This window comes from Pituophis catenifer, unplaced genomic scaffold (assembly GCF_029215685.1).
Source record: "Pituophis catenifer annectens isolate HBS135680 unplaced genomic scaffold, rPitCat1.0.hap2 SCAF_3, whole genome shotgun sequence".
In the NCBI taxonomy this organism is placed as follows: domain Eukaryota; kingdom Metazoa; phylum Chordata; class Lepidosauria; order Squamata; family Colubridae; genus Pituophis; species Pituophis catenifer.
This window is the reverse complement of record NW_027256883.1, coordinates 161,413,381-161,440,700: the sequence shown is the minus strand read 5'-3', so window position 1 is coordinate 161,440,700 and position 27,320 is coordinate 161,413,381. Positions and strand designations below refer to the sequence as shown.

Genomic DNA, 27,320 nt, shown 5'->3' with positions numbered 1-27,320 from the left:
TAAGAATAATACTAGATGTTTTAGAATATTATGAGATACATAGTGACAGGTGGCACTATTTTTAGACACCCAAAAAGCATTCGATAATGTTTTCGGTGATATATTCTAAGCAAGAAGCCAAAGTAATACTGGAGAACAAGATTGGCAAAAATGTTTAGAAATTTATCACCAAAACGTTGGAAATGCAACCACAGCACGTACTACTATATGTGGTGGTGATGTAAAAAAGCAAAAGAGTATTGGCGGAAAATTCATTTATGGCTGGCAGAATTAACTGGAGAAGAAATAGAATATTAACCAGAACTATTCCTATTGGGAATTATAAATGGGAAATATAGTAAAGGGGTAATTTACTTAATAATACATATTATAACAGCAGCAAGAATTTTCCCAAATTTGGAAAAATAAGGAAATTCCCTGAGAAGATGAAATGATTAAAAAAATGTTGACACGCGCGTATTTGTGCACAAGTCAACATGAACATATAAACACAAACACACAGCCCCTTCCTCCCAAATTGGTAAGGTACCTCTCTATACTTCAATGGTTATTCATGATCAAATTATCACAATCACATTCAATTGCAAAAACAGCAGGAATTCAGTAATATGAAGCAATAAATTACTCAGCAATAAAATCCAGCTTCGTTGGTAGTTAGGTTATGAGTCTTTGCAGACGTTACAGGCTGAGTAGCTGTCTTAGCAATTATCCGTAAGCAGTAATTATTAAGGAACTTTAGTTTTATAAAGACCAGCAGTTTGTACGCTATGTGTAGCAATGTTGAAATTAATTTAATTTTGTTTCTTTTTTTGCTTCTAAATGTACTTTCCCACATCTGAGGTACATTGATGTTAGAACATTTCACCTCCATTTGCAGCTATGTAATCTTTACTCTGTATTTTTCTATGTTTGATAGCACCAATATTTTCTATAAGTAAAATTGTTCTTAAGCTTTATTATTGTTATATCTTACATTAAAAGTAAATTTGTTTAGATAAAAAAGAAGTAATTGGCAACATTTCTGTTAAAATCCTGAGAGTTAAAGGTAAAAATAAAAATCAGCTAGTGATTTATCTATTTTCAGGATCTTTTGGGATTTTTCAAATTACTATGCCTGAAGTTTACTCAACTGTTCATCTTAATTACATTCACCAGAATGTGACATCCTTTAATGTTCTTTCTTTAATTTAGCCAATACTATAAACAACCACATACTAATGATATTCAGGATATACTACAAAACATCTGATGTCCCAGGTCAGGGAGGGCAAAGTACAATAAATAAGATGGTTATATTTGGTCCATGTGTAGGAAAGGGAAACACGGAGTATAGCAGTACATATATCATACATAATTCAAGTAGCCATGAGCATTTGATTTATGTTAATTCCCAGAAATCATGATACATAAACTACAATAGTTTAGAGTGGATTTGATTTAAATCAAGTTGATTTAAATCATAATTTTTAAAGAGCAACTGTCATCTCTGTCCCATAGCGGCTCCTCCTCTTACCTGCTGTTGACTCACCATCAGTCCCATTCAGTAGTTGTGTGAACAGAAAATATTAAGCTGTAACTAAGCAAACTGTACACAATATACAGTATGAACCCAGTCAGTATTTGTGTTTTGGAATATGTCCTCTAATGCACAAGGAATATATTTCAAAAATACTTGTAATCAGGGTCACAGTATTTTCAATAAGTGCTGTCTGTCATGTAATCTTCCTAGCAAGCAGTGATGAACCTGCTGGAAAAGAGAGTCTTCACTTTTTCAGATTTAAGAAAGGCGGGATAAAAAAAAATATTAAAAAACCCCAATGAAGATGTATGGCAAGATCATTGAATTGTGAAAACTTATTTAGAATGGGAAAAAGATCCATAGTCCAGAGTGGGACTATGTTCTGGAATAAGATTTATGAAGACCTGATATTGCCAGCCAGAGGAATTGCCAACTAAGGTGAATTAATGTAGAGTTAGTGTGTAACTCTAATTCTAAGGAAAAAAAGAGAAGGATGGGGGGGAGGTCAAAACTAATTGCTTAACGCATTGTAAGCCGCCCTGAGTCTCTGGAGAAGGGCGGCATATAAATTAAAGCAAAATAAATAAATAAAATAAAATAAAAAAACTGTTACGTAGCAACTGTTATCCGTGTAGAAGCTCAGAAGATTTTCCAAGCAGGACAATAACATACTTAATACACTGAAACAGGAATATTATTATTACTAATATTATTTAGATATTATTTCTATGTGCAGCAATTTCCCCAGAGGAAGACTAGATTTAAAAATATAATATGCTGCTAAATTATATCCCCAAATCTGGTATTTGTCCACTTATTAAGATATTTAAACTGTCTTGAAAGGGTATTGGGAGATGGATATCAGCGTACAAAGACCCAGAGGATTTCTGGAAGAAGAAACTTGGAACTTCCACCTTTTCATTCTGTAAGCCACAATACTTTGCTGCATGGTGAACAACAACACTATGTCAAACACCAGCTGCAATACTTCAAATACGACCCAACCTATTGTAGTGGTAAGCCTTCAAAAAAGAGATTTTGCCAAAAAAAGGCAATTTTTTTTTTGAATATTTCAAGACTATTCCCAAGTGAAGACCCAAGTGAACAGGTCAAATCTAAATGAAATGAAAAATTTTCCAATAAGAGAATGTGGATGCTCTTCTACTAAGCAGTAAATAATTGTAATAGTAAATGGATATTCAGTAAGGGCCAGGAGGAAAACTGAAGTGATGATTTCCACTGTAAAGGCCCTATTCCTTAATGACCAACACTTGGCTTAGGCATCACACTTACAACTGCTGTTTGCCTAAGCCATACAGAAAGTGCACGTAAAACTACATTTTAAATGGAAAGCGGAAGCCTGCTGTGCTACATAGAGAAGATCTAGCAGAATACACATGGAAGACAAATCAGGAATGAAAGAGGATTAACAAAGATGGATCTGCTATTCCTGACTGCAAGCAATTCTTCCAAGTCCTCTGTAGAAATCAGGGACATAGCTGTAGCAGACGCAATTACTATAAAGCAGCAGAATCAAGTTCAGGTCCAGGCTCTGAGCAAATTAACGAGGTGGAAAGGCAAGTACTAAACTTGCCCACCTAAGTTGCTGTCTAAGAAGCAGACACCCTAAAAGGAAGAAAATCTGCATAGATGCCAGAAACTGTCCTTAGTTGCAACAGAGTAGTTCAAGACAGAGCAAGAAGAGCAGCAGAGTCTGTATATGATCTGGGAAAAGATGGAATGCAATCCCACTCCCTTAGGCAATTTCAGATTTTGAATTTCATCACAAACAAGAGACTGTTGTATCATGAGTATTTTTTCACAAGGACAGAGGGAGAGGGAAGAGAGTGAGAGAGAGACAGTGAGACAGCTAGTTATGCTCAGGTTTTGCAGACTATTTTAAGCTTGCAAATAACCATCCACACGGCCATATTAGAAACAAGGAAAAGTTCAGATTTTTTTTACAGGTCTGGAATTGGTAGGAATGTGACCAAATATGCACAATTATGAGGTGAATAACAACAAATTGAATAAAGGCAGATATTTAAAACATGCCATTATTAAAAAGGTCATTAATTTTTTTTAAATAAACATATTGAACGTAGAGTTAGGAATTTTATGAAACTCAGGGCAACTACCGCATTTAGAATTTATTTAAAAAAATAAGATCAGACTAAAAAATGAAAAATAAAGTTAAGCATTTCTTGAATAATTATATAACTCATCAAAATCATATAACAAAATTATGATACTGATATCTTACAGAATCTGTAAAAATGGAACTCAATTATTTTTATAGGCCTAATATTTTTTCATTGTGAGCAAAGGAAAAATCAGAGTAGATGGACTCAACTTTTAAAAACCAGTTTATTTATGAATCACCAAATGACAGGTTTGGAAAGGATTTTAGGTCTTTTAGTCCAATCTCCTGCCAATAAAACAATCCTCGTACAGATAGTCCTCAATTATTACAAGAGCCTGTAGTACAGTGGTCTAAAGCACTGTTATTAACATCTGCTGCTTGCAATTACTGCAAGTTCAAATCTCACCAGGCTCAAGGTTGACTCAGCCTTCCATCCTTTCAAAGGTAGGTGAAATGAGGACCCAGATTGTGGGGCAATAAACTGACTTTGTATAAATATACAAAAGTATGAAGGTTATTGCTTAACACATTGTAAGCCGCCCTGAGTCTCCGGAGAAGGGCGGCATATAAATTAAAGCAAAAAAAAAAAAAAAATGATCAATAGGGACTGGATAATTTGTTAAGAGTGTAGTTGTTAAATGGGGCATCATGTGATCACACTCAATTTTACAATCAGTTTTGCCATGAGGTTAAATGAATCATCCATAGTTGTTCAGTGACAGATCACATGATCATGACTTGCGACTTCCTGCTGGCTTCCCCAGTGACTTTGCTTGTTGGAAACCAGCTGGGAAGTTTTCAAATGGCGATCAGGTGATTGCAGGGTACTGCCACTGTCATAAGGAGTGCAATCCCTTGACCATGGGGACACTGCAACAGTATTAAATGTGAAGATCAATCGTAAGTCACTATTTTTCAGCACTGTCGTAACTTCAAATGGTCATTAAACAAATGTCATTAAGCGAGGACTACCTGTTCCATCCCAATTTTTTTTTTTCAAACCAACTTTAGAAACAAGTTGTACCACTGCTTTACAACTGTCAAAGTTAGGAAATTCCTCTTAATTTCAAATCAGGTTTCACAAGAGAGGCTTAGAGCGCCACTGGAAAAGAACAAAGAGTGAAATCAAGAAGCACAGGTAAGAGTTTCATTAGAATTTACCCTGTGCATTTATTTCTCTACCATTATTGCATCTACAGATAGATGTCAATTGTCCTTTTTCACATGATCATGTCCCTCCTAGATGGAGAGGAGATGGGGGAGCTCTTACAGTGTCACTGTAGGAATATTCAAAACATATACTAGACATAGTTACTGAATTTCAGAGTTGGACTCTATTGAGCAGGTCCTTTGGAAGTGGATGAAAAATGTCTGAGCTTCATTATCTGGGAGTTCAAACAATTGGTCTGGAGGAAGTGGATAGGGTTCTTGTGACTGTAAATCCAACTAACTATATTCTGGACACATGCCACTTGGTTGGTCAGGGCTTCCAGGAAGATGGCATCAAGTTGGGCCTAAGCAGTTGTTAGTACCTCTTTGCTAGAGGGAGTTACTGACTTGACTGGATAATCTCAAAAGATTATCCTTGGGCCCAATAGTTTAAGACAACTTTCAACCAGTTTCCAACTTTGTCTTTTAGGGAAGGTTGTTGAGAGGGTGGTTGGCACCCAGCTATAAAGGGCCCTGGATAAAGCAGATTATCTGGATCCTTTTCAATCTAATTCAGCCAAAATACAATACTGAAATGGAATTGGTACTGGCCTCTGGTCTCAGGACAAGGGAGGTACAACTATCCTGGTTCTCCTCATCTCTCAGGGGTTTTCAATACCATGAAACATGATGTCCTTTGGAGCCAGCTTAGGAAGCTGGGAGTAGGAGGCACGGTTTAGCAACAGTTCTCATTTCTCAGTGGCCAATTTCAGTCATTGCAATGCAAGGCCCCTTAGGGCTTAGATCTACGGTATATCCTCTTTTTAACATTTACATGAAACTGCTGGCTAAGGTCATTTACTGGTACGAGGCAAGGTATACATCTCCATCTTCTGGCTGAGCAGGGGATGCTGAACTGACTTCAACTGAACGCTGTCATGGTAGAGTGGCTTTTGATTTCCCAGCATCTGGTAAGATGCCATTTTTTACTCTGGACATATCTGGTGTACATTTTGGGGGTTCTCCTAGACTCACAGCTACTACTCAATCAGCAGGAGACAGTCCTGGCAAGAGAGGGATTCACACAAATTTGTCTTTTCTTGTGCTTATACTTATACTTAATCAATAATCAATACTATTATTAAGCCAGATACCGCCTATCTTGTACTTGTGCATCTGGTTTTTCCTGCCTCAGTTACAGAATCTTTTATTTCTCATCACTGAAAACATATTGTTGAATAGGGCCAAAATTCAAGTCTATCGAGATTCTTTGGAACCTTGAGGCTGTCTTCTGTCAGCGGTACCCCACAGGTTTGTGTCATCCACAAATTTTAGGAGTATCTCCTCTATTCCTCCATTTAAGTCATTTATGAAGACATTGACGAGTATTGGATCCAGGAGATAACCCTGAGGTACCCCACTGCATCCCTCCCTCCATGGAGATATAGACCACTATGTATCATATGTTGGTTATAGTTTTTCTGCTAACTGTGAATCCATCTGGTAGTGGGACCATCCATCCCATAACTTTCCAGTTTATCAAAAAGAAGGTTATGATCTATATAATGCTGTACTGAAGTCTACTTCATCCACAGCATTATCCTCATCTACTAATCTAATCACACTGTCAAACAAAGCAATATTAGTCTGGCACAATCTGTTTTTAATAAATCCATGTTGACTTCTGGTCATCACTTTATTTCCAAATACTTGCAAACCCACTGCTTGATTATCTATCCCCAGAAGAATATTCCTGGCACTGGAAATAATGCAGCATTCAAGTCCCAAAACTTTCTGGAACAACCAAGCTTTTTACAAATTACCAAAAAGCCAGAAGTAGGAGATATCTTTTTTCCAAAAAGGGAACCCCCATGGAAAATACCCACCAGGGGGAGGGCTTCTTGACCCTTGAATTTTCATTTTGAAATATTTCATGTGTTAGTGCAGCTCCCACAGCAAAAATGTCATTGGCAGTAATAGGACTGTGCAGTAAACATACTAAAGTTTTCAGTGGTATTCGAGGACAGTTCTATGTAAAAAGAATTATAGCAAATGGATACTGTAAGATGACAAAGCTGTGAATGAACTAAGATGTTAAGACATTCATAAAAAGATGGAAATTTTAATTTTCCTGATTTTCATCTATACTACTGGGCTTCTATTTTAACATCTATTATTTCCTAGAAATCAAAAGAATTACTTCAAAGGCCATTATGGGCACAATTAGAAAATTATTATTAAATAATCGGTACTTAATTTGATATATGACTCCAGTTTTATAAACAACTCAGTTGCTTTTCCTATATATAAAACTATAGATGTTTTGGGAATATGCTGGAAAAATCAGATTTTATTTCAATTTTCACCAGACTTTATAGGGAAAACGAACTTTAAAATGCCTGCAAATCGTATTTCTGAATTGAAAAAGGAAAAAAAATTTCATTAATAATTTAGATTAGCATGCCACTGGTCAGTTTTTCAAAATGTTTGAGACTTTGCAAAAACAAATAGACTATGCAAAACTGCTCAATAATATAAGCAGTAAAATATCTCTTTATTATATATTTTGCATCATATTCATTATTCTACTTATTAATATCACTAGAATATGTTTTAATTATCTTAATTACAGTTAAATTTATTCAAATTAGAAAAAGTTGAATTGGTAGGTCCATTTGAATGAACGGCCATTAAAATTTGAAATAAGGTAGGATATTCAACAAATCAGCTAGGATTTTAAACAACATTGAATTATTATTGCATGATCTTGAGATAAATTCAACGAAGAGTTTTTGGGACTATTGGGCACTTCAGGGGATGTACAATAATGATTGGCTTTCAAATTTTGTATTTTGGAAATGTCATATGCCAGAAGGAATTCTAGGGTGTTTTGGACTTGCCCTCACATTGGCATATGTTGGGTTAGTAAGGTTGTAAACAGGATGTTGGGAAAAGAAACAAAGGTCAAAGATGTAAATGTGTTGGTGAATTATATTGTGAAAATTTGAACCCTATATAACTTTTAAGAAATATTGCATAGGCAGCAATTAAAATAACTGTGGTGTTCTTGGTGTTCTATGAGCTTGGTTGTTTTCTTGCAAATGTTTCCTTACCCAACTAGGTAATATCATCAGTGGTCAAAGGGAGTGGGATTTGCTCTCTGTTTATATATGAGTGGGTTATCCTATCAGTGTTGATGGGAGTGTTCTTGGTGGTTCCTTGATTAGGCTGTTGTTTACTGCTTGATTGTTGGTCTAGTATTAATCTTGGTGTCAATCTCTGTTTATAAACAGAAATTAAAACTCACTCCCTTCTAATATTACCTTCTAAAGGTAATATCTGATGATATTATCTAGTTGGATAACGAAGTGTCTGGAAGAAAACAACACGCTCAGAGAGCACCAAGGACCCTGAATGCAACCTTTAAATATTCACTTCTATTGGCATTATGATGATTGTCCTACTATAGTAGAAAGAATGCACACTTCAACATCCTGAATGGAAGAAATACTTATATATGAACTGCTTTTCTATGGGGTTAAAGTTTAATTTATTCTTTAAGACTAGACACTCTTGCATGTTTTATCATTCTATGTATTTCTATGTACATTTTTGTACTTTATTTTTTGGCTTCTCTTTTTTCTTCCTTGTATTATCATTTGTTCTTGTATCTAGTTATTTTCCTTTTTTAATTTTATTATACATTAAAAAGCAATAGGGATAGCTCCATTGCAACAGAGACAATTGTGGCCCCTACCCCTAAGCTTTTTTCTGATTATATTAAATAACTCCTGTAATTAATGGGTGCCATCTAGTGGTACTCTAAATTTCTGCAGCCCGGATTGTGGAGTGTGGAGAGGTACTGGTAGGTCAGTTTACAGAATGTATATAATGCCTCAGACACAGTAAAGTATATTGTAAGCACAATTTGAAATTGGGGTTTAACATTATTTTAGTTGCAGTCATTTTTCTAAGGCAGTTCTTCCCGCATTTTACATTACTCATCATCTGTCAAAATCCTGCTACCGTAATTAAGCATTGCTGGCATCTGCAGTTACCTAAAATGTATATATTCAGTCATCCCAGATGGCATACAGATTCAAAATGTCTGACTTAAAATAGCTCTTTATATTGTCTATTTCAAAAGACATGTTCTAGGATTCGGTTAGCAAATCCTGTTGTAACTTTCTTCAATCTGATAATAGCTGTTAACTGCAAACCAATCAGTGATATCACAACAGACCAGGCTAGCTAGACATTCTTAAAGTTATCTATTGCCACACAAAGGGTTTGAGGAAAATTATTATAGTATAGCTTTTATTGTCATTGTACATCATGTATACAACAAAATTGGTTTTAGCCTCACTGGTGCAATCCATGACAAAAAATACAAACATAAATAATATAAAGAATAATCCCTATGCAAGTAATTAGGGGGGGAAGAAAGAAAGAAAAAGAAAAACTAGTCATAGGTTTCCGTGTGCGCATGGAATGATTGTGGTTGTGTTTAAGAGTTTGACAGCCCAAGGATAGAAACTATTTTTAAACCTATTTGTTCAGCTGGCTATGCTTCGATGTCTTCTGCCCAATGGTAGAAGTGCGAAGAGACACTGACTATTCTAGTCTGCATGGGATTCTTACTTTCATCCGCTGTTAGGGAATGCAGCCTAGATCCATTCATGTAACACTAAAGGTAAAAGTTCTCTCACACATATGTGCTAGTTGTTCCTGACTCTAGGGGGCGGTGCTCATCTCCGTATCAAAGCCAAAGACCCAGCGCTGTCTGAAAACATCTCCATGGTCATGTGTCTGGCATGACTAAATGCCAAACACGCATGGAACGCTGTTACCTTCCCACCAAACGTGGTTCCCTATTTTTCTACTTGCATTTTTTACCTGCTTTCGAACTGCTAGGTTGGCAGAAGCTGGGACAAGTAACGGGAGCTCACCCCATTACATGGCACTAAGGATTCGAACCGCTGAACTGCCGACCTTTCGATCAACATCAGCATCTTAGCCACTGCGTCATAATTATAGTCATAATTAGCATGAGACTAATTACAAGGACGGCGAAGATTAAAAAATAAATCACCCAAAAGGTCAATGTACTAACTAACTAAATCGAGCAAAAGCACAGCCAACAGGGTAGCAGCAAACCAATAGGCAAGACATATTACTTCAGCTTTCTGAACAGCTATACTGTCAGATCTCTTTCGAGGTTCAGTGTGGTTGCCATTTCTCATCAGTGTGCGCTCTTTGCACGGTGGGACATGTGTCTTGTTCCAGCCCCCAACTCCTCTGCCAATCCCCACCTCAATCTGCTGCTACAGGAAGTTCCTACATCATTTCTGATCGACCCTGTTAATTTACGACTAGGCTGGCGAAAGCCTAGTACATTCAGATTAACAGAGTTGGAAGGGACCTTATAGATCATCTAGTCCAACCCTCCGCTCAAGCAGGAGACCCTACAGCATTTCTGACAAATGGCAGTCCAATCTTTTCTTGAAAGTCTCAAGTGATGAAGCTCCCACCACTTCTGAAGGCAAGCTGTTCCATTGGTTGATTGTTCTCACTGTCAGAAAGTTCCTCCTCATTTCTAGGTTGAATCTCTCCTTGGTCAGTTTCTATCCATTATTCCTTGTCTGGCCTTCAGGTGCTTTGGAAAACAGCTTGACCCCCTTCTCTCTGTGGCAGTCTCTCAAATATTGGAAGACTGCTATCATGTCTCCCCCGGTCCTTCTCTTCACTAGACTAGCCATGCCCAGTTCCTGTAACCGTTCTTCATATGTTTTAGTCTCCAGTCCCCTAATCATCCTGGCAGAATTTAGCATATGATCAGCGTGTGTGTGTTGAACAAATGCAGGCTAATAAAACAAACCACGGATTTCCGCGCCTAGATCCCGGAGCCTAGATCGCTCTCGGATCGGATCTTTTAAATTATTATTATTTTTTTGCAATTATTATTATGCTTTTAGCAACGCCAAACTCAATCTTGCAATCTCTTTAAACAAGTCCGGCGTTCCCGTCGTCCCCTTCCCCCCCACCCCCCAAAAAAAAAAAAAAAAAAAAAAAAACCACAACCGCCGCGGCCACTTCACCTGCATGGCAACGAAATCCGAGGTCAGCGATTAAAAAGCAAACGCGGGCGGTTCACGCCATTTCCTCTTTTCCTCTTCCGGGTCAGAGCATCACGAGGCGAGGGCAGGAGGCGGGAGAGGAGGCAGGAGGAGGAGGAGGGAGGGAGGGGCGATCGGAGGGCCAGCGATGGCGGCTCCAGAGCAACCGGAGGCTGAGGTACGTACGCCAGGTTCGCACGTGCTGCGCCCGCGGGAGCTTGTTGTGGAAAAGGGTGGTGGTGGCTGCGCGCGCCCGCCCGCCCGCGGGGCGTGCCTTCCTTTGAGAAGCTCCGAGCCTAATTGGTAGAGACGCGCAATGAAAAGAGGGGTCGCCAGGGTTTTTTTTTTTTTTTTTTTTTGTGGCGGAGGCGAAGGATGCCGCTGGGAGTAGCCGCTCGGTTTTGCAGAGCGAGGGAGGGAGGGAGGGTTGCAGCGGGCTGCCTTTTTTTTCCCAGGCACCACCGGTGCCAGCGCCAGATCTGGTGAATGGTGAGGCAGTTGCACACCTGTTGCATGGAGAAGGTTTGAGGACGTCCGTTTTTTAAAAAAAAAAAATAATAAATCCACTTTCCAGCTTTCCCGAGCGAAAAGCTTTTTGTAAGACACGAGTTGTGATGCCGTTTTCTATAGTTCCGCAACCGACCGCAACTGCGTTTGACACACAGCCTGTTGAGAGGAAGTGTTAAGTTAGACGGACTTTTCAGCCTAATCTAGGCACGAAAGATGAGCGGACGGTAAACTAACTGCAGATGTCCCAAAGAAAGTCCATTTGCCTCTTGGAAAAAGCACCTTTGGGACAACCATGACCCGGATGACTTAGAATCTCCATAGACATTATCTGCAGATGTTATCCTGCCAAAGTCAGAAACTGTCACTTCTAACTGCCCATCTTCCCAGGGTCTTGCTCTCAGTAGTACGGTGTTGTATATATCACTCATTTGGGCTCCTGCTCTTATTAGCTAGAAAGTTGTATGTAACTTTACTTGGAAAGCCCTCTAATAGAATAGAATTTACTTTCAAGTGAGTTTGTCTATGTCTCAGTTTACTACTGCGAAGGGGAAAAAATGGACCTTGAATAAAATTGTCTTATTTAAACCAGTATGTCTGAGAAAAAGTTAGCATGTATTTGCTTGATGCTCTTGGCTGTCATTAGTTCATCTTTTGTCACTTGTCATGTGCAAATGATTGTTTCAAGAAACATGCTTGCTGGAAACCTGTTTGCAGCAAAAAGATTTAACATGATTAGCATTTTATTAGCATTTTAGAAATTATTATTGAAATGATTTTCTAAATCATTGACATAGCAAAGCAATAGAAACCATTACTTACCACAATTAGCTAATTAAATATACCAAGAGCCAGCCTGTTACAGAAGGTTGGTGTTAGACAAGGATTAGAGAAATATGGGTTCTCATCCAACCTTACCTGTGGAAATGTTTTTGTTTTCAGTCAAATCTGTTTAAGCCTCTAATCTCTGAAATTTTCCAAAGCCAACAATCCTCTTGTATATTCCCAAATTCGGAGAAAGGTGGCATACAAGTTGAACAAACAAACAAATAAATAAAAAATACAAATCCAATTTATAGCTAAACTCTTTTTAAAAGATATTCACTCAATTTCAATAAAACTTGCCAGTCCAGAAGTTCTTGATCTTTAAAGAAAGCCAAAGAATAAAAAGGTCCAAAGTGATTAAGAGATGAGCCCTTTAGGAGTCCATATAGGCAAATTTAATACTATAAGCACAATGGAATTCTGTGATTCTGAGCTGATTAACAAGCTGATTGGAAAGACACAGTTCCTGCCTCCTCCAAAAAAATGCAGCTGTGTGGGTAATCTATCTTTAACTCAGCCACCCAATTGCTGAAGTTGGATGCTCTTTTTTTGGCTACAATGTGTTCCATTCCATTCTCTTCACTTCACCATATATACCGGTAAATAAAAAGGTAAATAAATAATACATGGTCATGAATGCTCAGGTTCCTCATGCAGTAGACTACCGTCTTTGTCAAATTTTCTAAGATTTAATGGTAGATACTGCGTGTCCCCAAAAATAAGACCCTGTCTTATATTTTTTGAACCCTGAAATAAGCACTTGGCTTTATTGCCATGCACTCAAAAGCCTGATTGGGCTTATTATCAGGGGATGTCTTATTTTGGGGAAAACGGTATCATTTCAATCTCATTTCATTTCTAACGATGTTTTTCACGTTTTTTAATCCAGCAATTTAACTGTGGCTTTTTGTTTGATCTGTCAGAATTACTCTATAAAGTGGGAGAAAAAAATCCAGTTAAATACATTGTTTTATACATTCAGTAGCCCCCCCCCTTTTCAGCTTTAGAGCATGAAATTAAATGTGAATGTGATAACTTCTGTTTTGTCATATAATACAGGTAACAATTTAAATACCAAATAGTTTTTTAATGATTGAAAAAACACATGGGCATATTTCCTTTCCAAAGGCCCAGATTGTTGGGAGCAATATGCTGACTCTGTAAACCGCTTAGAGAATGCTGTAAAGCATTGTGAAGCGGTATATAAATCTAAGTGCTATTGCTAATGATTTTTTTAAAATTTGCAGATAGAGGAGGCTGGACAGGTGTTCCTCTTGATGAAGAAGGACTATCGAATTTCACGTAATGTGCGACTAGCCTGGTTTCTTGGTCGTTTGCATCAGGTTATCTGCTCGATGTCTGAAGCTGAATTGGTGAGTAAATTTTATTGCAAAGCTTCTAAACATTTGTTTTGTAACGTGAGAGAAGCAGAAAGGGGTTAGTTCTTGTGATTTTAGGAAGAGTAATAATTCATGTACGGAATTCTGTGATTTCTTTCAATTTTTGTTTTTAGCTTTGTCTCTATTTGGTTTTTTTGTTTTGTTGAAGGTAAAGTCAGACAGTGAGTTAGATATTCTCAGCATCCTGCCAAACAGCTGGCAACCTGATGAGCCTTTGCAAATTAAGCCGTACCTCCTAGTGCCTTCAACACATGTCACTTTCCTTGCACACCAGTACCGTTTTGTGATTGAACTGGATTTGAGTCCATCTACAGGGATTGTAGTAAGTATATTACTCTCTCCAAATTGTAATTTGAGTTTCTCCATCCTTTTTCTTTGGCTGAGAGTGCTTCCTGTTTAGAACTCTCAAATACTGTATATCCCCTCTGAAGAGAAACCTGCCTACTAGCTCCTATTTTTAAAAATCTAGCTTATATTTATGGAGATGTTTAATCTGTATATCTTCACTGGTGAAAATTATTATGAGTTCTGAATATTTAAAATGTAAAATTCTTAAGACATATTTCCAGGTGAGTGTAAATTAAGGAAAACTTGCATATCCTCTCTTCTTTTTTTTCCAGGATGACTCTCCTGGGGAGATAATTTTTGATGAAGTGTTCTATGCTCTCTCAAGATGTTTAGGAGGATTGTTAAAGCCCTTTAGAATCCCAGGTTCTGATATTATATTTCAACCTGAGATTTTCATCACTATCCAAGCATATTCTTCTATCATTAGTTTACAGATGCATCAGGTAATTCTTATATCTTCAGTTTTGAGATGTTTAGGTGAAATGTTTAAACTGTTTAGAATTAAAACAACTTGTTGCCAATAAATACAGTGATGGACTGTAATCTGCAGCATTTTAAAATGGGCTAGGTAGCCTGAATTACTTGCGGGCATTTTGGACTTACATAATCTGTAACATTGACAGTAGTCAGTATGTTTTATGAAAAACATCGTCTAAAACATTCGATTTGCCTGTCTGTGTTGTAAAAAACATTTGTTGGCTAGAACATGTTGCATGTAGATGGATTCTCTGGGTAACCTTTTTATATGCAGCTGGTTTGATCAGCAAGAAAGGTGACTATTAGCCCAGGTGAACTTTATATCTTTGGTCTAATTATATCAAACATAGATGTAATTTATGTTTTGAAAATAAAAATATTTGTTGTTTAATCTAACATAAAATGTGAGTTCTTTGTGTGGGAGTAACTTGTGCAAAATATCAAAAAAATGAAACCATAAAGAGGTACAATTTGCCAAGGAAATTAACACTTTAATTACTGCTTTGTATGTATATAAGTTTGAATCTGCTTTTTAAAAATGTTCTGTTAGTGAACTGAGATAGTTCCCTTTTATAATTTTTTTGGGTTTCATTAGTATAGCACAGTGATGGTGATCCTTTTCACCAAATGCCGAAAAGGTTGCGTAGAAACATTGCGTGTGCACTCACACGCTCATCGGGGCCACATTCCAGAAAAGATGAACTTCCGGGTTCTAGCGCTCCTGCATGCCTGACAATCAGCTGGCCGGTGCACATGCCGATCATCAGCTGACAACAGCTGATCGTCACACGCGTATGTGTGCCAGAAACCCAGAAGACAAACAGGCAAGGCCGCCTGTGCCGGGTGACATGGCTTCATGTGCCACTTTGGGCATGCATTCCATGAGTTCACCATCACGGGTATAGCATTTGCAGGATTTCATTGCCAAATAAAACTGACAGATTTTTTCCCCATGGCCCAGGTGCTGTTCCAAGGTTGCCTGTCAAATGGAACAAAGACAGAAACCTTTTTGAACCAGGTTTATACACAGTTGTGCGCCTTTGAAAACAAAGTGGCTGAGATACTCCAACACCAATATGAAGCCAAAACTCAGGTGAGAAGCCATAGTAACTGTTTTCTTCTTGAATCAGTGGAAAATCTCTTCATATTCTTTCCTGTTGTGGGCTTTTTCTGTTTTTCCCAGCAGTCCATGCTAGGACCTTCCCCTGGGAGGAAAAAAACTAATTTTTCTACACACAGGGATTTTGTTGAAGTTGACTTAATAAGGCTTGCAAAAATGGTTCTAATTAACCGTAATTTGCTTGCCTATCCATGGCAAATTGATCAGCTAAAAAGGAAAGGGAAGAAAACCAACATATAAATTCAGACTCAAATTAGAAATGTATAATTAATAAATAATCTATTATAAATAGTATAATATACTATATTATATACAAAATAGTATAATAGTAAAATGTGTTTATAAAATACATTTATCATTATACATTATATAAATTGAGACTCTTCTTATTCCTCTTCTATTCCTATTTTATTCTATTCTAGAGCCTCTTATGCAAATTATAAGCCTGTGATGCACAGATGACATGTTCTGCTTTAGCCGTTTGCAGAAGGAATGCTGAGATACTATGTTTAATATGCTGTGAATGTATTGAAATACTATAGAATATTAAATCTTTTATGACTTATGTAAATTGTCCTAATTGTGTAAAAGAAACTGGCTTTAATTATTTCAATACTTTATTGGAATATAAAACTTGAAGGTACCTGGAGTGGCTGACAATGTGCTTTGTACGCCCTGGAGTTTGGAAGTAATAATTGTTCGTACTGAATAGTAGTTTATAAAATAGTTGTCTGAAAGGGCAAGATGCATGAATGTTAGAAGGAACCTAATAACTATAATCAAGGGCATATTTGGAGCTCTAAAATAGAGATTTATTGTCTTATTATTATTACCCCAATTATTATCCTGATAGTGGGAAGCTCTTTCACACTTGTTGAGGATCAGAATAATTCTAGCACTACATTTTGCTAGCTTAGCAAATTGAAATTTTCTTTCAAAAGTTTCTTTTTCAAGTTTTTGTAGCATGCCTACTTTTGTGAGAACTAATGAGAAACATAATACGGGTAGCCATAGTTTAGCAACATTAATTGGGACCTCTCTGTCATTAAATGAAGTGGTTGCTGAGTGAAAAATCGTGTGACTGCAACTGTGCTTGTGATTTACTTCAGCTTTAGTTTACAGCATCAGAAGGATATGGTCTCAAACAGCTGGCAGAGCCCATATAGTGAGGAAAGGTTTCAAGAATTTGACTGGCAAGGAAGCTAGGTAAAAGGGCAAATCTGCTTTTTCCCAACTCCCTCTCCCTTTGGAATGCTCACCCCAGGGGCAGGATAATTAGCAAGAAGGAAATTAATGTTTGAGTTTACATTAATTGGTGAGGGATTGTAAAAATAAGGCACACAATGGACAATGCACATTGAAAAGAATGTGCTAGACTCAGCTGTTCTCACTGTAGAGTCACAAACTATTTGGGCAAAAATAGCCTTCATTGTGAAATTGATTATATTTGTCAGAATGGGGCAGCAGGCTGAGCCAGCCAGGGAATCTAAGCAACTAGAGTCCGAGCTGAGGTTGCACTGGGAACAAAAGCAGCTCAGGAAGAGAGAACTTATTTGGACAATGTGTCTGTGAGAAGGGGAAAAAAAGGGGTCAGTCACAGGCAACACGTACTAACAATGGCAAATGTGTGACTAAAAGATACTGTGAAGGTTGTAAATGCAGGCATTGGTTGCAAAATTACTTTTACATTGTTGTTGTAATTTGCAAATGGTTGTTGTCTGAAGCAGTCACTGAATGAGGACTACTAGTACCTTCATTCTTAAAGCGGGTAGGAATTTGGAGAAAGAAAGCTGGGTTTCATGGCATATTCGTAAGTATTTACTCTTTCCTGCTGACTGTTGTTTTGTATTGTTGATTTTCCTTTGCAATTTCTAGAGCATTTCCCCATATTTGTTTAGAAAGCTGAAAATCTTTCTCAGCAAAGGATCAGTAACAGTGAACGGGAGAGAGCTGCTTGATGGAGATGAGCTCAGATGGGAACTATAACAGTAGCTAGCAAAAGTTGATGACACTAGTATTTCCTAACTGAAATCCTAGTATAATTGCTGTTGTTTTTTGCTGACATCTTAGTTCAAAGAGGTTTCAAGAGGTATGGTTTTATTAATATTTATATTTGGCAATACTATTTTTTTAGGTATCTTAAGCATTTCTTAGTATAAAGACACTTGGCTGTCTTAACTACAGGCTGTGGTCCAGCCAACATTGGGTTCAGGCAAGCATTCCTCTTGGGAATAGTATACTATAAAATTTTGTCTCAATGTTCTTAGTTCTAAACAAAATAAACGGAAATAGATGCTGCTGAAAACTAACTGTACAATATAAGTACATACCAACCCCCAGCTGCTAAATCTGTTTTTAAAAGTGAAAATGTTATTCATTGTACAGCAGACAAGGATATTGAAGAAAACAAAGTCTGGGGAAGTTCTGAAATAGTTATCAGTTCAGAGGAAACCAGCTTTAGCCACCTAAAATCTATCGAAGGCAAGAAGCCTGGTTTAGTGAAAAAGCAAGCTACTCAGTGTAATACACTGTATTGCAATCACAAAGCAACAGTTAGAACAATCAGGAGAAAAAGGAGAATTGAAAACTATTTCAGCTGATGAAAAATCTAATGAGAAAATACACTCCTCATTTAGTGCTACCCTGTTTTGTATCCATTCACAAATAAGAGGGTAATGAAACATTTTCTGACCACTACACACACTTGCAACCAAATTTTGTCTGCCTGACAAACACAAGCTGGGGTGAAAGTAATGCTGGAAAAGGCGTACAAGAGACCTTTATCTAAATGAGATGGCAGCAACCAGTAATCTTTGCAACACATCTGTGTGTCACATGTTTGCTTAGCGGTCATTTGACTTCAAATTTAGGGAACAATGTGGTTGCTAAATGAGAGGATGTGTATAGTTTTGATTAGTGATATTATGACAGATTAAAATAGCAAACTTCTAATTCGTCCTAAGACGAATTAGGACAACAGAAGTATTTTAAATCATCTAGCCCCAACTATTCTAAATGCTAGCATTATTTGTAACTTCATAAATAGAAAAACCAATATATTCTATAAAGGTTCACCAAGCCTGGAAAAATCCAAAAAGCCATTAAATTGTTTGAAATATGGAAAGACATTAGATCAGATAAACTTGGTCCAGAAATATATTTCTTCAAAAGATATCCTGCCCTGGTATCTTAATTTCTATATTTAAAGTTTTATTCAGGAAAATATGGGAAGCTGAAATCTTGTCAAAAATATAAAAAAGGGTGGTTTCTGATTACACAAGAAAGAAAAAAAACATAACCACATACCCTGTTTTCCCCAAAATAAGACATCCCCTGATAATAAGCCCAATCGGGCTTTTGAGTGCATGGCAATAAGGCAAAGTGCTTATTTCAGGGTTCAAAAAAATATAAGACAGGGTCTTATTTTCGGGAAAACATGGTAGTTATTTCTCTGCTGGGTGCTATATTAGTTACAAAATTATTGAAAAATATTTCTCAATTGTCATTTGAAAATGATAAAAGAACTAGAAAAATCAAGTTGGGTTTAGATCTGCATGTGTAGTTGCAATGATCAAGTAACTATTAGAATTGCAGTTTAAATTTTGTCAAGAAATTTACATAGTATTTATTCAAAGTAACAGTTGATGGCATGCACTATGACAGCAACTTGGATCAAGCTTCTAGCATATGGAATTACACCTAAAATATGCTGAAGGTCTTTGTTTAATCATGCTGCAAACTGTTAGGTTGAATGACAACATATGGAATCCACAGTCAAGATTTCTCCATTAAAACTGAACTCCATTAGGATGGTATCTTGCTACTTTTATTCAATATGCACATGGATTATATTTTGGGAAAACTTATTGCCTGGAAATGCTGGTGGCACTCTTATGTATTAATCCAGTTCAATAATTACAAATTTAATCTCTCTTGATAATACCGTCATCCTAGCCAACACTCGAGAACTACAAGAAAATATTAGTCGTCGTCTGTATATAAGAAGGCAAACTGTTGCACAGGAACAGGTCACCATTGAGAAGGTCTGGTTCTGCTGTTCTGATCAGGTTCTGCTGATGGAACTCCGTAGAGGACAGGATCCTTGGCAGGACCTGTCTCCTAGTTCTTACTGGAAAGCCGGACCTTGAGTTTTAAAGGCTTAAAGATAATAACTAGGATCTCAAATTATCCTTGGAAGTTGACGGATAGGTGAAGACACGTTTTGTAAGTAAAACTAGATGTACCCATCATTATTTAGACCATTGAATGCTGATCAGATTTAAGTTGGTCAGATGATCTTCAAGGACAGCCTCAGGTAGAGCCCCAAGTAGAGAGAATTCCAGTAGTCCAGTTGTATTTATATGGACCAATGGATCAGTGAAAACTGACTTTTGAGAGGAATTAATAAAAAAGGCTTGAGGTACCTGTAATGAAAAGCATGTACTTCTGAGGTATAGTTAATAGAGTTTCTTCTGTTCTTGCAGGCGGACTTGTCATCCCTTAACCAGGAGCATGTTTGTGACACTCAGGAAATGCCAGGGAAGAAGTTGGGAGTTTCAATGGTTACAGCTGATGTTGGACTTGTCAGTATGATTCGACAGGGAATTTTGGCATTGCAGCTGCTTCCTTCCAATTCCACTGCAGGTGAGTGGGATCTTTTTAAAAACTGTTTCAGAGTCCATCTCTTATGTTTAATTAGAAAAAGGGAGACAACGAAAGGAAATAAAGTTAGTCTTGTGTACTCTTGTCTGGAGTCAGTTCTCTTAAATTTATATCATATCTTTCCTCCAAGAGCAGCAGAATATATAGCTTACTCTTCTGTTTTTCCTCTGTAATAATAACTACATCATTTGCAACATTGCAAGGTTTTGCTTTGCTTCTCTGAGCCTAGAAGTAAATTAACTCCAATATAGGGAGTTGTTGAGCTCTTTGTTTAGGAATGCTTGTTGAGGTTTTTCTATAGTTTTCAACCACCTGCAACAAGCCTTTTGCTCTGAGCACAGTACAGATTATAACTACAATGATCTAATTGTGAACGAATTAACATATTAACAAAATTGGAAGGGACCTTGGAGGTCTTCTAGTCCAATCCCCTGCTTAAGCAGGAAACACTATGCCAGTGTTGGCGAATCCATGCATGTCCATGCTGGAAACCACAAGAGCAACCGCCTGGTGCGCATGCGTGAGCCAGGCAGCTGCTCTTCTGGTTTCCGGCACACACATGCACGCTGGCCACCTGGTCTTCCAGTTTCTGGCACACGTGCGCGCGAAAACCAGCTGGCCGGTGCCCATGCGCGTGTCAGGAAGATGATCTTCCGGTTTCCAGTGCACATGGTCTTCATGTATGCATGCATGCCAGAAACTGGAAGACCAGGTGGCCGGTGCGCATGTGCACACCGGAAACTAGAAGAGCAGCCGCCTGGCATGCATATGCGCACCGGACAACTGCTCTTCTGGTTTCTAGCGCTGCCACGCGCGTGAAGACCAACTGGCCGGTGCGCCAGAACCTGGAAGAGCAACAGGTGATGGCTTGCGTGCCCGGAGAGATGGCTCTGCATGCCACTTCCGGCACATGTGCCATAGGTTCGCCATCATAATGGCACTATGGCAATGGCTGTCCAGTTTTTTCTTGAAAACCTCCAGTGATGGAACATCCACAACTTCTGGAGTCAAGCCGTTTCAATTATTATTCTGACTGTAAGGAAATTTCTCTTTGTAGTTATTGTAGGTGTTCTAAAAGTAAAAGTAAAATAAAAGTAATAAAACTATGGTTGTAGTATTGTAAAATGCATGCTGGAAATCAGTAGAGTTGGGGAAAAAACTACTGCAAATAATTCTTTCTTTGCCATCAGCCTTATTTAATTGCAAAAGGGTTTTGCAATTAATAATAGGATCTAATTTAAAATGTAACAATTACAGTGGACCAACAAGTTTGTTTTTTTTTAATTTTAGATTGGTCTTGTCATCAGTTTTGTTTAATATGTATCTTGTTATAGATTCAGGAAAAGGGCCATTGCTGTTTTCTAGTTAGTTATTTTTCCTCAGCACTGTCACTTGCAAATCTCTCAGAATTTAATTCTTGCCTTCCATGATGGAATGTTTGTGTCTATTTAGTGTTGATAATTGTTGTTCTTATTTGAAGGGATCATTGTGATCACAGATGGTGTCACCAGTGTGCCAGATGTAGCAGTCTGTGAGACTCTGCTCAATCAACTACGCAGTGGGACTGTGGCCTGCTCTTTTATTCAGGTGCTGTTGAAAGTACACGGGCTGTGGGCCCATGCTTGCATATTTGTGAATGTATTGCAGTTAGGGCCATCCTAATACTAAAGACAGAAGCCATCTGCCTCTAATGGCAATATGAAAGCTAGTGCTTGCTTATTGACCTTTTCAGTATTTGGTTATAACCGAAGGAGAAATTATTTATGGTGATACCAGGAGTCTAGTTGTAGTACTTAGTTCGATGAGCAAATGCTGATCCATGGTTTGACTATTAAGGCTATAATCCACAGTTACTTAACCAGGAATAGTTCCTGTTAAATTTGCTTCTGAGTGGATATCTGTAGAAGTGCACATAATGCTTTTGAATTTAAACAGTGAAATAGCTCAAGTCTTGGCATATAGTTTGTTCATATGTGTGTATGTTTATTTGCATGTGTATGTGATATGTGTACAGTATAATCATTTATATACATTATTTGGTTGAAGCTTCAGTTTTTATCAGTTACAGATAAGGCGTGCATTTAGATTTATGCAAATATATAAACCCATTGGAACCTTTCCACATTTCAGTGGCAGGGCAATTTCATGCAGCAATTCAAGGTAGAGGAAAAATACTGATGATTAGATTTGCTTCTCTCTTTCATGTTTTTCTGGTTTAGAGACCAGACCCAAAGATGCTTTTTCAAGAGGCAACTGGACTTTCTGATTTTTCTTTGAAGACATTTCGCTTCTCATCCAAGAATCTTCTTCAGCTCTGACTTCTTGGATGAGAAGTGAACCATCTTCAAAGAAAAACCAGAAAGTCCAATTGCGTCTTGAAAAAATACCTTTGGGACAATCATGACCTGATGATGACTGAGAATCTCCGTAGACATTTAGAAACCAGAGTATAAGTATGCTATGTCTAGAAATATTTTCTGTCACTACAACTACAGCATTGAAGATATCCCTAATATCTACATTGAAATAGAGCTAAGTTCAACATAAGAGAAGGAATCTGTTCTTGACAAAGTTATTGTGCATTCTTTTTCTCTTTTGTAGGTGGGAGGAGTCTATTCTTATGACTGCAGTTTTGGTCATGTTCCTAATGTTGAGCTCATGAAGTTCATTGCAATGGCAACATTTGGCACATACCTTTCCACATGTCCTGAAGTTGAGCCTTCTAGTTTAGACATGAACGTCTACCATAAAGCTTTTCTCCCATATTCCTTTCTGCGCAGTGGGGAATCCTTGAATCCTGAATATTACTGTGGTAAGCTTACCTTCCGTGGACTTAGATGTAGTTTCTCAGTCTTATCTACCCTATTTTCACCTGTGCCAAGAAGATAAGAATCTTGGGTCAGATTGAAATGTCGGACTGAAGAGTAGTCCATTTTTGCCAATATTAGTGAGAATAATGGGTTTTGCAAGGGGTAAAGGAACAGATGGGTCTCTATAATTCTGTTAGCTCTTCGCCACTTTCAAGTTTTGAAAACTATATTAACCGAAGCTAAATAAAAATGGTAGTTAACTATAAACAGATTGAAGGGATTCATTTTTCTCTTTGGATGCTTTGAGGGTTATAGTGATTTGCCTGGCCTTCATTATTGCTGTAAGTGGTGATGTGCAGGATGAGAAAAAAATAATGCTATATTTACTGTTTACACAGCTGCATTTGTCACCCATGTGCAAAGGGACATAATAAAATGCTTGAATTCCTGCATTGAGATTCCTGAAATGGCTCATGGCCTCATAGGAGGAAGAAATAGTTTGCAGGATAGATCAGTTTGGAAATAACACTTGCATGGTGTTTGCTATCATTGCAGTCTCCCAGCACAGATTATTCAATGAACATCTTGTTTCTGCAAGCAGCAACCCAGCCCTTGCCTTGAGGCGAAAGAAGCATACAGAAAAGGAGGTCCATGCTGATCTTATTAGTATAATCTCTGTGCGGCTACGAGAAGGCTATAGTATCCGTGAAGTCAATATTACAAAAGGTGATTATTCGGTGTTTTCTTAGTCTGTTTCAGGCAGTGTATGTTGCCAATTGTGATCATGGACATGCATTATTTTCCCTCTGGGGGCTGCACTTTTTGCAAAATGGCTTCTAAGACCCATAAGGGATGGCTAGCAACACACTAGAAGTCATTGAAGAAAATAAGGCTGAAAATAACTGTTCTTTTTGGGACTGAGAATTTTTAAAATGTAAATTAGGGGGTGTTGCAGAGGCTTCAAGCATCCAACACCCCCCAAAAACAAAATCTAGCAAGAACCATGTGATCTGAAATCAGTGATGCTGAATTTCACAATATTAAGCATTCTGAAGGTTGTAGAAGTATTGCTGGGGCATGATCCTACTTCTAATCTTGAATATAACTCATTTGTGGAGTGGCTTTTAAAATTATGTCTGTAAAATTTATTGTCAAATCTCACCTGGGAACTCCCAATTAATTTATCTTAAACTAACAACTCAAAAATTACTGTGAATACAAGCAGTGCTTTGAGTTCCATAAAAGAGTAGTGGGATAGAAATGTGCCAAAACAATTTTTTGCTTTATGGGGACTGACTGTCAAATGCATATTTTGTTTTTGAATGCTTGTGGTGCCTGATTTATACTTAAGATATATGGGTAGAGTAGGCAAAATTCCATCGTCTTGTTCAACAAATGGCATTTAGTAGTATTCTGCGTAAAGGCAGTATTCATCTGTAATATAGTGGCCTGTTTATTGGTAGCTTTATTAGTTACTGTATTGAGTTGTAATTGTTAAAAGCCCCATTGTTGATCTGCATTTCTTTAAATATAGTATATAAATGTGTAACATAAAAAATGAGAAATCTTGTTTTATCTACTTTTCATTAAAAATATTTCACAGTAGTTCAAGATAGCAAGCAAAATAGATCATCAGCTACACTGAGATTGAAATTGTTACTTTAGCTGGTTTATAAAAAATGACTGCCATTGCTGTGCTTCCCATTGCAGAAAATATTAATGGGTTGTTTTCAGAAAAGCATTTCATAAATATTAGCTAGATATTGGAACTCCAAGTTCTGAGATCAATTAAAAATAGAAATATTAAGTAAATATGGAGTGTATTCCTTCAGAGTCTTCTCTGGTTCTTCCAACATCACTATTCACTGGAGCAATAACATTAGAACAACCTAGATAAATCAGTAAGATAGACATCAAAAACAGAAATAGGCAACAGAATATAGAAATTAATCAGGCACATAAATGTGCTGATTTTGGCACAAGTTGTGCCAAAATTTTAAAAAGTCAGACTTTGTTAAGGAGGGGCTAATGTTTTTCTATTAAAACACATTGCTCATTCCTCTTGCACATTTACAGGTGGTACTCAACTGGAAGTGAAGCTCATCTTGCTATGGAAGCACAATATGAGAATTGAGTATTTGGCTGTGGCTCCCTGGCCCCTAGATCCTTCGAAACGTAGCACATGGGTGGAAGTCACTATGGAGGGCAGTTATGACATTTTGCACGACATCAGCTGTACTGTACGGAAGCCCATCACCAGCCTCTATCGCACCACTGTGATACGCCGCTTCTGGAACACCCTGCAGAGGTGAAGATTTGCTTGGTGCGCCCTTTGAGTGGGGCTTCCCCACCCCCAAGGGCTATGGGCAATATGTAACACTGCCCTTTAGTTTGTTTAAATGTTTGTTTAGTCCCAATATGGAATGTTAATGTGAACAATGTTTATAAATTAGGAACTGTTGTTGATCATGATTGTTTTCCTCATTTCTATTTGGACATTAGAAAGAACTTCACTGTTAGGCATAAAATACCTCTTTATTTCTAGAGAAACCTCTTTAATGGGAGTTAGGAATTGTCTTGAATTGATCTCTAACAGGATGTAAATTGTGACTTAAAGATCCTTGAGAGGGATTTTGTTGTTGTTGTTGTTGTTTGTTTTTCATTTTTCAGTATCAACCAAACTGACCAGATGCTGGTTCATCTGCAGTCATTTGACAGTGTCCCAGAGCATTTCACCATTCCTGAAAGCACTCGAAATGGTGTGCCACTGTTCTATATTCCTCCAGGATCTACTACACCGGTACATTATTTGTATATTACTAGCCAATTTGCACTAAGTTGCTGCCTTTTAAGCAGCCTTTATCTAAGTTGCTGCATTCCTTTTTCTGGTTAAAACTTGCTTTATATTTATCTCTCTTAAATCTCAAGTTATATATCTATATCTTCAGCAATTCTATATCTTCAGCTCTGCTTTCTCACTTCTGGAGGAAAATGTATATGCTGTTACAGTAATAATTAAGTGAGGGTGCTTAGATTCTTGATTATTTGGAATCATACCTTGGCAGCAATAGGTTAGAAGCAAGAGATTCAACATACTTGCTTTACCTTAAGTTAATGTAGCCAAACGTTGCAGTAAGAGCAGCTATGCTAAAGTAACATGCCAAACAAATATTCTGTGTATCACTTATTTACTTTGCTCTTTGTGTTGCTCATTAGATCTATCATGACTGGCTATTGCCGTTTGTTAAAATGAGAGAAATGAGATTATTCAGTTTACATTCTTTTTTTTTAATGGGTGGACTTCAACTTCTAGAATTTCTCAACCAGCAGATTTATACAATCTCATAAACAAATACATTGAAAATATTAAGATACTAATAACAATAAAATTTAAATATAGGCTACCCAAGCCAGTAGAACTAATTACAGGTGGTCCTCGACCTGTGACCACAATGGAGCCCAAAATTTATGTTGTTAAGTGAGACATTTGTTAAGTGAGTTTTGTCCCTTTTTACCACCTTTCTTGCCACAGTTGTTAAGTGGATCACTGCAGTTGATAAGTTAGTAACACGGTTGTTAAGTGAGTCTGGCTTCCCCATTGACTTTGCTTGTCAGAAGGTTGCAAAAGTTGATCACACAACCCTGGGATACTGCGACCATCGTAAGTATGAACCAGTTGCCAGGCATCCGCATTTTGATGACATGATCAGGGAGATGCTACAAAGGTCATAGGTGTGAAAAATGGTCTTAAGTCACTTTTTTCAGTGCCGTTGTAACTTTGAACAGTCACTAAATGAATTGTTGTAAGTTGAGGACTAACTGTAACTGCCTAATATAGTTTTTCTAAGCTAAAATGTTTAAACAATTAGTTGCACAGATGTAACCAGATTCATGAAATATGATTTCTGCCATTTTCAGGTCCTGTCCTTGCAGCACAGTAGCTCAGACTCCAGTCACTCACAGTTTGCAGCCTATTGGAAGCCCATCTTGTCGATGGATGCCAATCTCTGGCAGAGGTGGTTGCACATGCACCGCATTGTTATCCTCTTGGAACATGACATGTACGTGCAAGAAAACATACATGTATCATGGCACGGTATTTAACATTTCAAGGTTTCAGAGCTTATCAGCCATTGTGTTGTTATTGACAGCTGACACAGCAAAAGTTGAGCAATAAGGTCTTGCATGTGAACTTTTCATGGGGTAGGGATAATGGGGGATAATGATGGTACCTTAATAACAGG

The 27,320-nt window shown here is 37.6% G+C and overlaps 2 protein-coding genes across 3 annotated transcripts in view; one reads left to right on the top strand and one right to left on the bottom strand.

Annotated features, from left to right (window-relative positions):
* Positions 1-10,976, bottom strand: part of MED8 (mediator complex subunit 8) — a 32,860-nt gene extending 21,884 nt beyond the window's left edge. For both annotated transcript variants that reach the window (XM_070939630.1, XM_070939629.1), the window contains exon 1: positions 10,910-10,976. In XM_070939630.1, the coding sequence (XP_070795731.1) occupies positions 10,910-10,915 (6 nt within the window). In that variant the 5' untranslated portion in view covers positions 10,916-10,976. The remainder of the gene's footprint in view (positions 1-10,909) is intronic.
* A 99-nt stretch (positions 10,977-11,075) lies between these two features.
* Positions 11,076-27,320, top strand: part of SZT2 (SZT2 subunit of KICSTOR complex) — a 76,802-nt gene continuing 60,557 nt past the window's right edge. Inside the window, exons 1-12 of the mRNA XM_070941426.1 lie at positions 11,076-11,105; positions 13,507-13,632; positions 13,808-13,981; positions 14,280-14,450; positions 15,446-15,577; positions 20,089-20,248; positions 21,747-21,853; positions 22,868-23,078; positions 23,632-23,802; positions 25,153-25,384; positions 25,747-25,876; positions 26,995-27,137. Of these exons, the coding sequence (XP_070797527.1) occupies positions 11,076-11,105; positions 13,507-13,632; positions 13,808-13,981; positions 14,280-14,450; positions 15,446-15,577; positions 20,089-20,248; positions 21,747-21,853; positions 22,868-23,078; positions 23,632-23,802; positions 25,153-25,384; positions 25,747-25,876; positions 26,995-27,137 (1,787 nt within the window). The remainder of the gene's footprint in view (positions 11,106-13,506; positions 13,633-13,807; positions 13,982-14,279; positions 14,451-15,445; positions 15,578-20,088; positions 20,249-21,746; positions 21,854-22,867; positions 23,079-23,631; positions 23,803-25,152; positions 25,385-25,746; positions 25,877-26,994; positions 27,138-27,320) is intronic.